Genomic DNA, 17,143 nt, shown 5'->3' with positions numbered 1-17,143 from the left:
GCACAATGTCTGGGAAGGAAGGTAAGGTGATCACACCTTCAGCAATTTCCAGAAAAGTAATTATAAACTCTGTTCTCAAAATAAAATGAATGGAAAATAATTTACTAAAATATTACTGGAATATGTATCCCAATATAACCAGTTAGATGGTGCCCAGGCCAGTTCTGACCTTCGCTGCTGGGCCACAGGCAGCTCTGCGGTGTTTTACCTCAAAGATACCTTGGCTGGCGGCAGAGTGCAGCGGGGCACAAGACAGGACTCCGTTCTCCTCAGGGGAGAGCTTCTGGCGATGGTGAAGAAAAGAAGGGAGCGGATTCTGCTAGAAGGTAGCCAGATGTTTATTCCATGAGCACAGATATGTCTGCACTGGGCCACTGCTGGTAACAGAATGGGGCCGCATGGTCTCATTCACATTTTAAGCTCAGGACAGGGGAAGGGGAGGGGACAGGTGAGTCACCAACCAGGTGAAGGGGCAGGGTCTCCAGGTACTAGGGTCACCTATCACGCGACGCCTTGCTGGTATGTTAGCCTGATTGACAGGGCACACTCAGCGAGGGGCGAGGGGGAAGGGAGAAGGTAAAACAGGATATTGCAACACACCACAACATATTACCCTGTGGAAATAAGCATTTAAAGCTAAATGCAAATGTTAAATTCAGAATTGTTGCTCTGACTTATGTTTGTTATGCTGAAGTGAATTGTGGAAGGACTCTAAAACTGGGCACTTGAAATATTTACATTTCTGCTGCTCAAAAGCATGAGTTCATATTTACCACATTATCAGCTGTACTTCTCAATGGAAAAAGCTTTCCTTGCAAAGCTGGGATATGCAACCAAAAAGACAAATGGATCTGTGTTTTCTTATTAAGGGCCAATTAACAACTCAAATGAACACCAGAAAACTGAAATTATATGCTTCTCTTCTTTCATATGGATAATTCTTGGTTATGTGACAGTCTGTTCTCCCCAAAACTCAGAGTATCCCTGCAGCACATAACTAGCAAATTAATAAATTCTGCAGATCAATTGGCATATAAATATTTCAAAGTCTGGTTTTCTCAGTTCTCGTCAAAAAGCTGTCACCACAGAAGCTGCAGAAGCACAAATGACAGGCTAATCCCACTGGGGAAAAAAGAAAAACAAACAGAAAAACCACACAAACAAGCAAACAAACAAACAAGCAAAAAAAAAAGGCAAACAACCCAGACAATTATGGACATGCCATCCCTTTGTGCAAAACATAATGCACAACTGGGTATCCTGACTGGGTTTTTTTAAGTTTCTGGATAGCTTATCTTGTTCCTTAGAGCAACCAAACTTTGTATGATGCCTAGAAGATGAGATTTTGAATTATTTCCCTTGACCAGAAATTCTTCTTGAAAAGAAACATCTCCACATTCAACCAGAAAAAAAAATACCCAAGAGTGACAAATCATTGCTTTTTCAGAATATTCAAATATGTTCTTTTCATGAGTCACATCAGCAGCTTTTTTGGCCAGCTATTATAGAATCATGGAAGCATTTCAGTTGAAAGGGACCCTCACAGGACACCTCCAACTGGAGCAGGCAGCTCAGAGCTCCATCCACCACCTTGTCCAAGCCTTGTGCTGACCCTGAAATTATCTAGCCAAAAGTGTAAGTCTGATACTGTAGCCTGAGCTCAGGAATGCAAATGAAGGAGGATGCTAAGAAACTTCCAAGGGCAGGTAATAAACCAATTTCACTCCTTTTAGCATGAAACTGCTTCTTCAGATAATCAAAGGTCTGAGCACCTTTGGATTGCTACAAATAAGCTGAAACACTGTTCTTGATGTTTTGAAATATAACCCATCTCAGATTTGTTTCCTTATGCTCTGTGAACACAGCAACAAAATAAGAATAAGAGGCAATGAAAAGCTGAAAATAAAAATAAACTTGCAGCCTTTGACAGTCAAGAGTTTAGAGCAGTGTCTGTTCAGGAAGATACTTTTTAACAGACACATACCATAGAGAAAATCTGATAATTGAATTAAACACATTCAGAACAAATACTTCAGCCACAGTTTGTCTAGACGTTGCAAATGGGACTTTGAAAGAAATTAAATGTGAATATTTAACAAAAAGTTCTACAGAAGCTGACATTTTGAAGATGATTAAGTTCTTGTCTGGTCTGTCGTGGATTAATTAGTCCTAATTATGTTTTCTGCATTTGCATAAAGGCAAAAACTCCAGACATAGAAATGATATTCATGGATGAACTATTACTAGGCCAGAAGCTGCCTGAAACCACAAGTTTTTTGCTGAAAATGTTCCTGCAAAACAATGAGATTTCTTTCACAGAGAAGGAAGAGTTGTGCTTGGGAAAAGAAAAAAGCCAATGCCCCCCTAGAATTCTGTCTAAACCCTGTGTTTTTAAGATATTCATACAGCCAAATCCACTTCAAATGGGAATTAGACATCTAAATATCTTCAAGCACTAACTGATACTTCAGCACCTAAAAGAGGGATAACCTGAAACACGAGGCCATTACCCTCCAACAAATAAAACTGAATCTGCACTCTCATTAACAAGACTCTTATTGGATGAGACAATCACAGCTGACAAGATACTTTTATGTCCTTCTGGGAAGACTGGAGTGAAAGAGAAGGATATTAAGTTACATTGGATTGTCAGGATTCTATATACTCTCTACTGTATCTCAGTAACATTTTCATACTCAGAGGGAAAAATATGTAAGTGTACCAGAAGAAAAAATCCTGCATAATAAAGTAATCTTTCTATGGACCAACTGGAAAAAACTACAAGAGTCAGAAAAAAATATCTGGAAACAACAGTATTGCAAAATGTGGAATGTGCAAAATTTCTGTAAGGAAGTCCTTTAATGTTAAATCTTTGTTATACTTTCAAGCCTAATCAACAAAAAGGGAGATTCAACCCATAAATCAGAGTGGAGCAAACAAGCTGTAAGTGTTGTCCAGCTGTTAGAAAAACAAAGTTCTCATTGGTAAAATTGCCTAGCTAAGGTTTAGGGCTGGACATGCTTCAGTGATCTCAGACCTAGGAGGAAGTTAACATACCTTGGAAAGAAGGATGCACCACTTATAGTGGGCCCAGAAAATGCAAAATGTATGGGTCACAAGGACATATGGCAGAAATTCCAAGATAAGAAAGAAACTAATAAACCAACTCACCAGTTGTGCTGAAATCAGCTTCGACTGGGTAAAAGGTTATTTCGGCAGGGGCAGATCACAATCACCAAGCCTAGAAATCCACAGACCCAAAAGAAGAGAAAGCCTGAGCACACAGACTAATGCACAAGGGAAGTGAGAGAATCATTAACCAACAGAAGAGGGAATACCAACTAATATGAGAATTAGATGACTTGTAGCCAATGTACTAATTCCTTTGTTTGTTAAAATGTATAAATAGCAACAAGTTCTGACAGCTTGTTTTGTCCAATACCAAAAGCACCCAGGGTTGTTCAACTCTGAAATAATTGTTCAATGTCTCTCTCTAGTGTGTAATTACTGGTTTGTTGCACACCAGGTAATTCATCTGATTTTTGTGGACAAGAGCTTTTCATGCTTGCATTGATGGCTAAAATACCAAAGGGCTGAAGAGATGGAACAGACCCAGTCCTTACTTTTGAATGCTGCGTTGGCATCCAGAAGATGGACAGATATTGCATTGGCAGGGAATGCCCCAACAAAGGCAGGAATGATGAATCTGACTCCATGTTCTCAGACGGCTGATTTATCACTTTATGATACTATATTATATTAAAGAATGCTATACTATACTAAAGAACACAGAAAAGATACTTACTCAATGCTAAAAAAATGATAATAAAAATTCATGACTCTTTCCAGAGTCCCAGCACAGCTTGGCACCGATTGGCCAAAGATTCAGAACAACTCACAGAATCCAACGAAACAATCACCTGTGGGGAAACAATCTCCAAACACATTCCAAAGGAGCAAAACACAGGAGAAGCAAATGAGATAAGAATTGTTTTCCTTTTTCTCTGAGCCTTCTCAGCTTCCCAGGAGAAAAATCCTGGGCGAAGGGATTTTTTCAGAGAATGTGAATGCCACAGACAGACACTTCATCAATAGTTTTCTAGACAACTAGCATATACAAAGTAACCTCCCAATATAAGAAAATACTGGAAATGGATGTCAAGAAACACTAGAAAGGCCAACATTAGGGAAGTCATTGATAAGGAGGTTGAAAATGGAGAAAGATTTCTCTATGCATAATATTGCTCAAAGAACTAAAAGAGGAACAAGGAAATTTCACTTCAAAGTATGAGAAAACATTTAGTGTATGGACAAGAGGAACAAGAGGAGCAAAAAAATTATTTCAAAAGATGAAAATTTGGTTTGGGCTTACTAATAATATTCCCTTACAAGGTTAAGGAATAAGCACAGCTGAGTATTTTGCTTGTTGTGTCTTGGATGAAAACTGGTTACATGAACACCCTTCTTGTTCTATAGACTAGCTCCCTTAAAAATACTTATGATAACCAGATTAGCAAGGCAAAACACTAACAGCTGAAAAAAATTCATTAGTGTGTAATTGTGACCAACAATTCCAGGGTTAAAAAAAAAAAAGTGTTCCAAAAAAACAACTCTGAAATGTCTGAGATTCTCACTGAAGTGACAGCCTACATATTAAAGCAGGAAAAATTCTTTTGCTTTGTATTGAATCAGTGAAGCTGCTGCTCATCTTAGTGAGTGTCTGTTTAAAAAAACTTGACTTTTTTATAAAGCTGCATATACAGTATCAAATTTCTACCCCATGTTTTATTTCAGTTTGACATAGGTATGGTTTCTGGAATATCAAAATAAATTTTGAACCACTAGCCTCAAAAGTAGTACATGTTATTTGGGAGGCAATGCTAAGAGAGGAGGAAATATGGAAAACACCATCAGTGGAGGTGTATGCATTATAACTTGTGCACATGCCAAAGTTACATTTGGGACTATCCTGGGACTTCAATAAAACATTTTTGAAAATTAAAAATAATGTCTTAATATAAAAATAATAAATAAAATAGTGCCTTAGTATAAAAAATAACTGCCTTAATAGGCAATAAATTAATTATATAGCCATCAGTTATGAAAGGGCATATTGATTTACTTGTGCATATAGATGTTGGGTAAGGCACAAACTCTTACTGTGTCTTCTAGATAATGAAACAAAGAATTAACACCACACTATTGGCTGTACTGGTTTCAGTGCATTTAAAACAAAAAGTTTAGAAGAGATAAGACACTTCTCATTCTTCTGAGACAAAGAAACTTCTACTATCCAAGACCACAAAGAAAACCACCACTGCAAAAACTTCCTAAGCAGTTTTTCCCCCATTTCCCAGAGCATCAGATGGTAGCACCCTCATCAAGCAAGAGATGCCAATTGAAGAGCCTGCAAAAAGCAAGATCAGAAAACTGCAATTTTGTTGTGAACAGCTTAGTGTGAAAATGCAGGTGCTCCTGCAGCAGCCCAGAAAGGCATCAACAGCTCTCTGCAATGAACACAGGTCCAAAAAGCCAATGCAGGATGGAAAACTCCTTAAATGAGCAGCTGCTAAGACACTGAAGCTAAAATGATGGAAAATGAATGATGTAAAGAATAAGGAAATTACAGGAGCAGTTCTTAGTCTCATGAGGTCAGCTTACCCTCTCCATTTTTCATTATTTCTCTTTCCCTCTTGGAACAGTTTGCTCACTGCTGACACACAGCTGGCTACCAATATACATAAAATCCTACAATTGTGGTGGCATCCCAAAGCACCTCTACATTTTATGTGCTGCAGGGATTTCTATAAGAAGCCTTAGCATATCCAGAACTATTTTTCAGGAAATTTGGCCTTCATTCCTGGACTTCCAACAACCAACTGAAGCTGAAATGCCTGCTCCAAACACTTCAGACTCTTTTGCACAGACAGAACTACTTCTGACATCAGAGAAAAATCTTCTGATTAGAGCTGCAGGATTTGGCTAATTGTAAGCAGAGGTTCCTATTTTGGCTTTCTGGACACTAGTCTGTAAAATCCTGTTTCCCAGTGGCTTATAAAACTTAAACCATCAAAGCTTCTATTTTCCTTGCTGGAGCATCTGCTGCAGGCTGGTTCCTGTCCCCACAAGCCTGATCTGAGGGAAAGCCACTCCTGTAAGGCACCCAGAGCAAATTTGGTTTGTCCCAAGTGAAGGAGACTCCAGAGTCTCCTATGTGTGAACACACTGAGGACACACAAGGGCAAGTAAGTCTGCATACAGCAACACTGACATTTGGGACAGAGAAAAAGACTTTTCTTGCCATTACTGACACCACCAAAGAGATATTATACATCCCAGCCAGGAGACAGCAACTCCACCCTCAGTATTCTTCATGCTGACAGCTAAAAAGGGGAAAAGGCCTGGCTGGAAGACAATGAGACAGGCTATTTTCATTCATCTCTTCTTCCATATGCATTACAAAACAGCCTTTAATTACATGATAACATATTTTCTACAGGAACTGTAAATAATTTATTTCATAGACTTTATTCTGGGAATGAATTGAGAAAGCAGTGGACTATTATCTGCAGGACTCCTATCTCATTTGTTGCTAAAGCTGGATGATAAATGAGTCAGAGTAAAAAAATCCTAGGCTCATAGCAAATACATTTATTAATTTTAAAAGCTATTTTGCTATTTTTTACATGTTCTAGGGCAATGGGAGAATTGTTTCACTTATCTAGAATTCTGTTTACCTAGATATTCATCTCTACTTCTGCAGAGATTAATCTAAAGTACCAGCTTGCTTTAAATCTGTGAATTCCTTCCTCTGGATCCACATGTAACCCATGCTATTGAATGGAAGTGGAGGAGGAAGGAGGACCATGCACACTAACAAGCAACAACCACCAAGGAGAAAAAACAGATTTCAGAACTAGCAACACAACAGTGGAGACTTTTGCAGAGGAATATGCATAGTTAGATGCACATTCTTGCCTGTTGCAACAGCCACAGTCTGTGCTGCCACCTGTGTTTAAGACTCTGTGAATCAAGGCTAAAGCCCAGCTGCCATTTAAGGTGCCAAGTCAGATACACAACAGCACCATGCACTCAAAGGTATCAGAATCACACAGCGACAAACTCCTAAATATACTGCTAAAACCACCAGCAGAATAAAATGGTTCTGGCATTTCACATCACACTGTCATTAGAAACAGCTTGTTTGTGAGGCAGATTTAAATTTGGGGTTCATCTAAACTGCTGATGTTGGAATGTTTCTCTCTCATCCCATAGCCAAATCCAAAGAGAAATTTACATTTTTTCTCTCTCTTAATACTTCTCCGCTGATCCTTTGGGAGAAACAGTTTTTAGGATATATTTCTTCTTCTTTCAGGAGTTTCCACTGATTTCAATTTAGACCACCTTCCTGGCACAAGATAATTAATAGGAAAGCAGAACAAACACCCAGGAGGAACTGTTGAACAAGTGGCATCTGAGCTGTAGAAAGGATTTCAAAAGCAACCCATTCTGGCTCCCTTTCATTTGAAAACCACCTACAAGCTCTAGTGATGCATTAAAGCCAAGCATGGCCTGAATAATCTGCAAATGCAGGGCCCCACTTGGAAGGAGGAGGAGGGCAGTGAAATATTTGGCAATATGGATACTCCTAGACACTGGAGGGCTCTTTTGAAATGCTCAGCCTTATCAACCAAACTGTTCAAGTTGCCTTAATCAGTGATTGGTGAGTTCAGAAACTGTAGCCCCCAGTTGTGCTTCTATTATGGCCCAGCTGGTGACAAGTGGGAAAAAGTGTTTAAAATTGAAACAAAAACCAATCAGTAGCATTAGGCATCTCTTGATCACAACTTTCTAGCAGAAACTGAAAGTTAAAAGTGCTCAGTCCAGCACAAAGGGACTACGAGCAGCTATAGCATCTGCAAGAGAAAAAGGAGATTTCTTAATCAGATGAACACAGGTGGCACAAAGACTTGAAAGCAGACAATTATTCCTTTTGAAATCTACTTTTGACCGCTGCACTCAGCATTCCTCAGGTGGCTGGGGCCCTTTCAATTCTGCTTCTATTAGGAAGAGAGCTACAATAGATAAGCAGCACCAGCTCCCAGTTCAGTACCTTTTTCATGCTCTGACAGCATCAAGCCAAGGCTGAGACAAACTTACTTAAGCAAAGCGATAATCATCACTTAATAATGGTATCTGTTCAGTCATAGAGTATGAAAAGGTAAAACAAATCATATTTGGATAATCTCTGTCCAACCTCAAATTCCAAAGGAGAAATCTTCTGGCCAGAATAGATGATGTTTTATCTACAGCCCCTGCTGGTAACTGCTACCCTTGGGAAATAAATACATAATGCACAAGGCCAGGTGTAATAAAAAAAATCCTAATAAAATTGAGAGTTAAGCTTGCTATTACTCATCACTGCTCATGCTGTGGGTAAATAATGTGAAAGGACTGAGAACAGTAAACACTCCCTTGTTATCAGACAACTTTTTTAAGAAAGAGGAAAAAAAACCAAACAAGCTTATTAAATTTTCATGTACTGAAACTCAATTACAAATCTACAGAAGTGATTAATCAAGAGAAAAATGTTAAAAGAAGCAGTTATAAATAGAAACTGCCTATCACTGCCACTGGTGTTTCCAGTGCAATAATCAGTGAAGCAATTAGCAGAAGTGGCCTGGAGACCTTTATGTCCAAAAACCTGTTTACCTTCTCACCTGTATTACCTGAGAAAATAAAACATCTGCCTCTCTCAGAAACTGATCTTTTACATCTCTGAAATACCAAGGACACACATTTTAAAAAATAAATATGTTTTAAAGGCTTTAGCTAAATTTCTAAAACACTCTAGACATACTGTCAGTTGAAAAAGAGGGTTGAAAAATGCGCTGAAAAATAAGTGCAATAAATCTAAATGTACAAAATCACTTTGCAGTGCATTACAACTGTGGATTGTTGTTTAGAAGTGTTTTTGTCAGAACAGTTACTCAGGTTTCTCAAGACTTGCTCCTAAAGTATTGTTTTGGCATTCTCATAAACTTATCTTAGTGGATGCAAACAGCAATGAAATTCAAGATATTGCAAATCATTTTCCCTTAAAATACCTGAATTAAATCCAAATTAAGCATGCAGAAGAATTTGATTATTGTATCTGCAGTGACATCTAGTGCAAGAAATCAAAACCACAGTTAAACAGGCTTTAGAGAAAAGATGCTATTGTCATTTATTGAGTGATTACTGACCAAGATAAACAAAAATAATTAACATCAACCCTCTTAAAACTTTTATAAAATCTTTTCCTCTGCACAGCACTTACAAGCCAGCTGAAGGCAAATCTATGAAACATATAAGAGACTACTTAATGCGAATGTGCATTTTTCTTTTCCATATAAATTCAGTTTGATAAATGAACATATTACATAATTGCTGGAGGACAATTGTTGAGGAAGTCAATATCCCTAAGAACAGAGTTGATACTCTATGAACTTTTCCAACAGAAAACAAAGCAGCAACATCGGACTTAAATTCTTTCTGCCAGCTTCAGTTGTGCCAGCTTCTGCCAGCTTCAGCTTCTTAGTTGTGCAATCCTGTGTTAATTTTGCAGAGATTTTTAAAAATTTTCTAAAAAATTCAAGCAGATGACACAGCTTTTAGTAAGCAAACAAAAACTGGAAGCATGCAGTAAGAGTTTTCTAATACAAACAGATGATAAAACAAGTTATAAAATATCAAATAAGGTTTGTTCAAGTCAAAGTACAGATGTAATTCTCCCTTTAGAAGTAGACCAATATGCTTCAAACACTGCCAACAACAGAGATTATAACCAAAATGCAACACCAATATGCCTAACAACAAGTTCACAAAAATTATTCACTTACTGAAACAGAAAAAACCTTAGAAACAATTCCTGCCAAACATACAAATAAACACACATGCCAAAGCTGCGAATGGTTTAAATGCAGCATCATGTAAACACTTTTATATACAGATGCACACCAGGCCTATAACATCATTTTTTCATTTGACCTGTAAACAGAACCAATCTTAGAAGCTGTTCTCCACAGGCATGTGAGGAGAGGTCTTTAAAACTCACATGCACTTTTCTAAAGGGCAGGATTAAAGCCTATTTACTTTTTAGAAGTCCTGGAGTTTGTTCTTCAGAAGCCCAAGACCTTCTACAACTCCTCTATCCTGCTCCCATCAAAAGTGGAAGCAGACAGGAGAATTTTAGGTGAAAGCAGAAGGTGCTAATTGACAGCACTTCTCACCTGAGGAGTGAGCTTGTTAAAGCAATGATATGAAAGAATGGAGAAAACAAATGCTCAAAGGGCAACACAATGGGGTAGAGCACAACACAAATGAGAAGAGGAAAAGCAGACAAGTGGGTCACAGTTAATAGGGAGTAACAACAAGGCATAAAACAGCAAAATGGTGATGTATGCCCAGCGTTTCAGGCAGAAGAAGTGAGCCAACAGTGTTTTAATACACCTCACCAAATGTGGTTTAAAGATTATCTGGCTATGAAAATAAATGTAGAGAAATGCAACATTTATATAGAACACAACAAACTGCTGTTGACAGAGTTCACTATGGTATGCAAGCCACCATGGAAAGCAAATGGTTAAAATAAAATATATTTGCTTGTGTCACCCTAATCTACACCTCATAATGAGCAACACAGCTGCTCTGAGTTTTGGTCTCCTACTGTCTCTACTGCATACAGCCAAGGTTCCTAAGGAATCTGGGACAAAGAAAGTTGAATCAACTGCCCTTAACCCAAAAGTGGAATGAATATAAGGTATATTCATATACTCAAATATCATTCTATGAGAGTGCAGTTCATACAGAAGCTGCAAAAATCATGCTGAAAAAGCTCAGTGCTAGAAAATCAGAAATTACAGTTTCTAAGTCCTTTAGATTCAAGTATTTAATAAATGCAGCTTTCCCTTGTTTATGTGTATTGTTCAGTTAAAGCCTCCACTGATTCTATAATTTATGGGCATGAATTGGTGCATTTCCAACACAGAGCTTTCAAAACCTTCCCACATAACATTCACTTCCACAACTGACCAAAATTCACAAATGCTGCATGTGACAATGGACTTTCCAATCCACACGTGAATAAAGAGAGAATTAACAAAGTTTCATGTATGTATAGATGCTTCAAAATAACAAAAAGAAAGAAAGTTCCCCTGCTTAGATGAGTATGTCCACCAAAATAATTGGTATTAATCTCTATTTAATCATCATGGCAAGTCAAGGGTATTTCATTTTCCCCAAAAAGAGGCATGATATAAACAACCAGTAGATGTTAATGCTTGAAGATAAGCAGTTTACGGACAATTTTCTTCCTCATGTAGAACAACCATTGTTGAGACATAAATATGCACTATTAAGCAGTAGTCAACCAAACAGCACAGAAAACAAAAAGAATCATCAATAAATCATCAATAAACAGTGTTCAATTACATATTTCCACACCATGTGGTAAAGTGCTGCAGCAGAATTATTGATGCAAGTGAGGTGGTGTCACTAAATCAACAGGACAAAGCCAGCTGAAGTAAAGACTAGTTAAACTATTCTTCACAGGGATTAGAGACACACACACACAAAAAAAACCCTTGGCCTTTAATAGACTCTGATGATAGATCCCTCTACATCCTTTGACATCAACACACAAAGCTAACGACATGGTTAGAATCAAACAACAGGATAAGCAAATAAAAGGGAACTTTAAATCTACTTCAAACTAAAAATAAGTTAAAAAGAGCATTTAAATACCTTTACACTAGCTACAAATGACATACATTACAAAGGCAACAGCTCAGTCATACCTATTTCTACACAAATAGAAAAAGGAAGAGAAATATAAAAAAGTTGGGAAGAAAAATCAGTAGAGAATTCTATAAAGGAGCGCACATTTTAAAAAGATTAATCTAAAAGCTGCTAAAGGTTAGAAAAGAAATTGAAACATGCACAAAGGATGACAACTAAAAGGTGACACTAGAAAAAAAATCTCTAGGAGAATGACAACATATGCAGTCAAATAAAGCAGCCACATCAAAAGAAGTTTCATACCAATTCATTAAATTACCAATTAAGAGAAAAAAATCAAAAGTTGGCTAGGTTACCCTAACATCTTAGATACCATGATTGATCTTTAGCAGAACAGTACAAAAAGGACTAAACTAAGGAAAAGAACAAACAGGATTTCTTCCCTCCTCCTCTTCTTTTTGGGAATGTACATGAAGGAACATTAGAAGAAGGCAAAAAAAAATTCACACAAAGATCCAATGAGCTTGAGATGAAAGCTAAATGCTCCAGTTAAGTGCTGAGGTTGCAAGACATCTGAAGACAGAAGCAATGCAAAGCAACACTTCTGTAAATCTGTGCAATCCTTTGGTGACATTTAAAGAAATAACCCAAAGCCTGTGGACTTCAAACCAAACACTAACACTTTGGTCTCTGATGCACTATTTTACACAACGGTGAAGCATCATCCACATATTTATTAAATTTATAAAGCATCCAAATATCCTTGCTGCTATTAAAAAGAAGGATGGGTGGCAGAGTATAGTACTAACCAAGGTTCGAGTGTCAGTTTGTATTACAGTGAGAAGATCAAGGATGAAAACAAACATCACTACTATAATCAATGCTTGGACCTTCAGGCAGATCAACACCAAGAACCTGCCATGCCACACAATAAAGACTCCTTCATATAGAGTCAGCACAAAATTAAACCCTGATGTATGCAGGTTCCTAAGCCTTGAATACAGAAAATGAGAAGATTTGGGCTTTAGGCGTGAGTTGACAAAAATTCAGACTCCAGAGGAAGCCACCACCCACAGTCACCCTCCAAGAGGATTCTCCCAAAAGCACAAAAGAAAGAGCACACTATCAGTGCTACACCCCCAGCCCAAGATATGCCCAATCTATCATCAACACAATGAAAGACTACACAAGATGTTCACAGCTCACAGTGGCACTCAGCCACTGCACGCTACCCCAAATCCAGAACTGACAACATCTGCACATAGGATAGTTCAAAATATTCTGAAGATGGAAAAACACAACTTCGGGTTAACTACACACAAATGTCAAAGGGGACAAAAGCTACCAACAGAAATAAGGAAGAATGCTGGGATGCAATGTCAGTTGCACACATGGTACAGTGCTGAGTAGAAAATTTGAATTCTAAGCTGCCAAATACTTTTTATCAAAAACCTGCCTTCACATGGATTTTTCTGTTTCTTCGTACTTTCTAGCTGGAGAGTATTTTCCATTCTCTATGAATTATTTTCAAGGTAGCATTTAGATGCTACTGATCTAATTTTGAACACGGTTCTAAATAACTGGCAAAGGTAAAAAAATTAAGGAACATCTTCCTTGCAAAACACTGTTTGTTTGTCAGACATCTTTGCCTGATGAAAGCACTGTATTCACTGAAAGCCAGGTAACTTTTTCCAGCAATTTTCTGTTGATCCAGTGGAAGACACCAGCATGCCCTGTGAGTCTTACTTGTATTTTACAAGGCTTATGCAAAATCCTTTCAGTTATTTTGGATTTAAACATGAATAGATTTCTCCATCAGCCTGTGAGAAGAATTCAAAATCATGTGAACTTTAATATTCAGAACTTGTGAACTTGAATATTTAGAACTTAGTACAAAAAAGCATAACTACATACAATAAAGTAGGGATCCCATTCAGCTACAAACAAGTGCACTTGCATCTTACAGGCATATGCCTATAAGATTTGGAGCAAAAAGTGTTAGAAACTGAAAAGCAAATGGTTTTTAATTCTTCAAGCCTGTTGCAGGTCAGGAGTTGGAAGGCACCAACTATCTCAGGATAGCAAAGCCAGGGGGAGACAAGGGAAAGAAGGTTTTAAATATAATACAAACATGAAGTTCTAAGTACCTTAATAAAGAATGTCCTGAAAGTTACTGAATTATGGCATGGGGAAACTGGGAGGTGTGACTTCACTGATGTGGACATACAAAGACAATCTCACTTGTCAGAGTGCCAAGACAATCTGGTTTTACAAATTACAACGTGCACTGTCTCTGTGTGCAAGGGAGGGACGTAAATGACAAAACAAAACCCCAGGGAACTCACAGAGAATCCATAACAAAAAGCACCACTGCTCTCTGAAGTTTAAAATCTGCTTTCCAGCAACTCAGCCTGGCAAACTTCCAAAAAGCCCTTTCCCACTCATATGCTGTCAGTGATTTCATGAATCATTAAACAAGAAGTGAATAAAAATATGGATACTTTCAGTGAAATGGTGTAAAATACAACAGTACAACTAAGAAGGCTGTTGCAGATTTTCAGGGTGTTTGGGACAAAGAAAGTTTAATCAACTGCCTTTAACTCAAAAGTGGAGTATAAGGTATATTCATACACTCAAATATCATCCTATGAGAGTGCAGCTCATACAGAAGCTGCAAGAATCATGCTGGAAAAGCTCAGTACTAGAAAATCAGAAATTACAGCTTCTGTGTTTAAGTCCTTTAGATTCAAATATTTAAAAAATGCAGCTTTCATTTGTTTATATGTATTGTTCAGTTAACATCTCCTCTGATTCTGTAATTTATGTGCATGAATCAATGCATTTCCAACATAGAGCTTCCAAACCTTCCCACATGCAACACAAAGTTCACTTCCATAACTGACCAAAATTCACAAATGCAGCATGTGACAATGGACTTCCCATCCACATGTGAATAAAGAGAGAATTAACCAAGTTTCATGTATATATAGATGCTTCAAAATAACAAACATGTAGCCAAAACTGCTCTATTCTCTCTGCTATATGTGCTTTACTTTTATTTTTAAGCACAGAGCCATTCAACTCAGGTGGAAGTCAGATCAAAGACAGTGGTAGACTTGAAGAAAAAAATTTAAGAAATCAACAAGTGATACAAGAAAAATCAAGTTTGAGATCAGCGATATGGAGAATTAAAAAATTACTTCTAAATGCTTGCTTGAATTGCATTACCAACAAGTTGTGTTCAGCAAATCCTGAAAGATTAAGCCTAATTTTCAAAATTTTTATTTAACAGAATAAAACATTTGGCAACAAAAATATTAGTTAATATGTTAAAAAACAAATAGTGGGAATTGTTCCTCTGTGTATGTGTGCATGCACACATGTCCTTGTACAAACACATGGAATCATCAAGTATCCTGTTAAAATATAAGCTCAGACTGCCACCTCAATCATGCAGCAAACACCAATATAAAATCTCACCAGGACAATGGAAAATCCATATCTAAAATGCACTACATCCACTGAGACACCCCATGTAAGATAAGAAGTGATTATTCACAGGTCTTGTTGATATCACATAAATACCAAGGATATGAGGGATCCACTTGACCCTGGCCCAGAGTTTCTGCGTTTTTAATTCAATAAAACCATTCAGCAATTTAAAGATTTGTTAGAGAGAAACTGTTTTGCGCTGTGAGGTCACTATGGTGAATAACACAAGGAGCTGAACCAAAGAACATGACTTAGAAAAATAACTTTTTTTTTTTTGAGGAAAATACTAAGGCTAGGTCAAATGCCAAGAGAAAAATTTATTTATTTGCCTTACCTTCAGAATATCTTGAGTTTCATTCCACTTGTTAGTCCACTCTTTGGTCAGTTCTTGTACCTATGAAAGAAAACAAATTTTGAAGAAAATCACATTTCTTCCAAAGTTCTTGAAAAATGCATTCTCAAAGAAGTACTAAGTATTTGTGCAATTCTTTGTAAAGTTTAATACTTAAGCATTTAGAAGAGCACTGATGCTACTGCAATACTTGCCATATCTACAATACTTCTCCCTCAAACCCTAAAATTCTTATTTACACTGTAAGATGAAAAGAAAGTCTGGGATAATTACTTCAAATAATTATCTACCTTCATCAGTTTCATAAAGTGCTTTAATCCTACAAAGTTTACTGCCACAGAGTGATCCCTTCGCTACAACAGGACAGCACCTTTCCCACGGCACAGGCAGGCATGGTAAGGCAAAAATCCCCTCTAGAGGATGGCAAGCAGAGGAAGAGCCAGACCAGCAGGCTTCAGCAGCAAAACAGCACAATTTGCTAAAATTTAGAAACCACCCACTTCATTGTCATCAGCACAATATGGAAGTCAGATCAAAGACAGCGGTGGACTTGAAGAAAAAAATTAAAGAAACCAAAAAGTGATACAAGAAAAATCAAGTTTGAGATCAGCGATACAGAGCAGATGCTTGCAAAGGCTTTACAGGCAGGGAGAGTGCTGGGTATAAAATCATTTAAGTTGGAAAACATCTTCAGATCATCAAGTCCAGCTGTTAACCCAGCACTGCCAGGCCACTGCTGAACACATCCCTCTGAAGTGCCACACTTATGGGTATTTTAAATATATCTGGAGATGGCGAATCAATCATTTTCCTGGACAGCCTTTTCCAATGTTTAACAACCTTCCCATTAAGGAATTTTTCCTAATATTCAATCTAAACCTCCCCTGAAGCAACCTGAGGCCACTTCCTTTAGTCTTATCACCTTTTATTTTAATGCTCTAAGTGGAACATTAAAACAAAATAAATTTCAAAAGATGAAAGACAAACATGAAGGAATTCTATCGCAGCTCTATTCACCACACCAGAACAATTTGTATTGCTCAGAAACACTTCATTTTTAATTAAATCTTTTAAATTAAACTACTCCAAATTATTCTTATATAAGAAAAATCAACTCATTAAAGAAAGTCACTATATACTTGTCAGGGAATATAAATATGGTGATAAAGTCTTTAAATCTATATAAACAAATTAATTATTGCACTCATTCAATTATAAAAAAAGCTACAACTACTGCAATATCTACCAAGAATTTTCAGTAATTATGCCTGTTGTAATTATCATGAATAGTAATCACATAACCTTTTAACAAGGCTGACAAAGGTAATAAAATACACTTGATAAACACCCCAAACAGCAGGGCCAACACTTCTGAGCACGATAAGCAATGGTTACTGTCAGAACATGAATAACATACTCTAATTAGCCTAGAGTCAGCAATTTACATTACTGAGCTACTCTTAGATAAAAGCATTTTGTTTGTACTCAAAAAGACTAAGGATATAAATAAAACAGGATCCT

At 37.3% G+C, this 17,143-nt stretch overlaps 1 protein-coding gene across 6 annotated transcripts in view; it reads right to left on the bottom strand.

The window, feature by feature from the left end:
* Window positions 1-17,143, bottom strand: part of KIF16B (kinesin family member 16B) — a 146,885-nt gene that overhangs the window by 92,870 nt on the left and 36,872 nt on the right. For all 6 annotated transcript variants that reach the window (XR_012579414.1, XM_074536845.1, XM_074536846.1 and 3 more), the window contains one exon: window positions 15,605-15,664. Coding sequence is in view for 5 of the 6 variants with exons in the window: in XM_074536845.1 (XP_074392946.1) it covers window positions 15,605-15,664 (60 nt within the window). In the remaining variant the exon portion in view is untranslated. The remainder of the gene's footprint in view (window positions 1-15,604; window positions 15,665-17,143) is intronic.

The sequence above is a fragment of the Zonotrichia albicollis genome, chromosome 3, assembly GCF_047830755.1.
Source record: "Zonotrichia albicollis isolate bZonAlb1 chromosome 3, bZonAlb1.hap1, whole genome shotgun sequence".
Lineage (NCBI taxonomy): Eukaryota > Metazoa > Chordata > Aves > Passeriformes > Passerellidae > Zonotrichia > Zonotrichia albicollis.
This window is presented reverse-complemented; position numbering and strand designations above follow the sequence as displayed.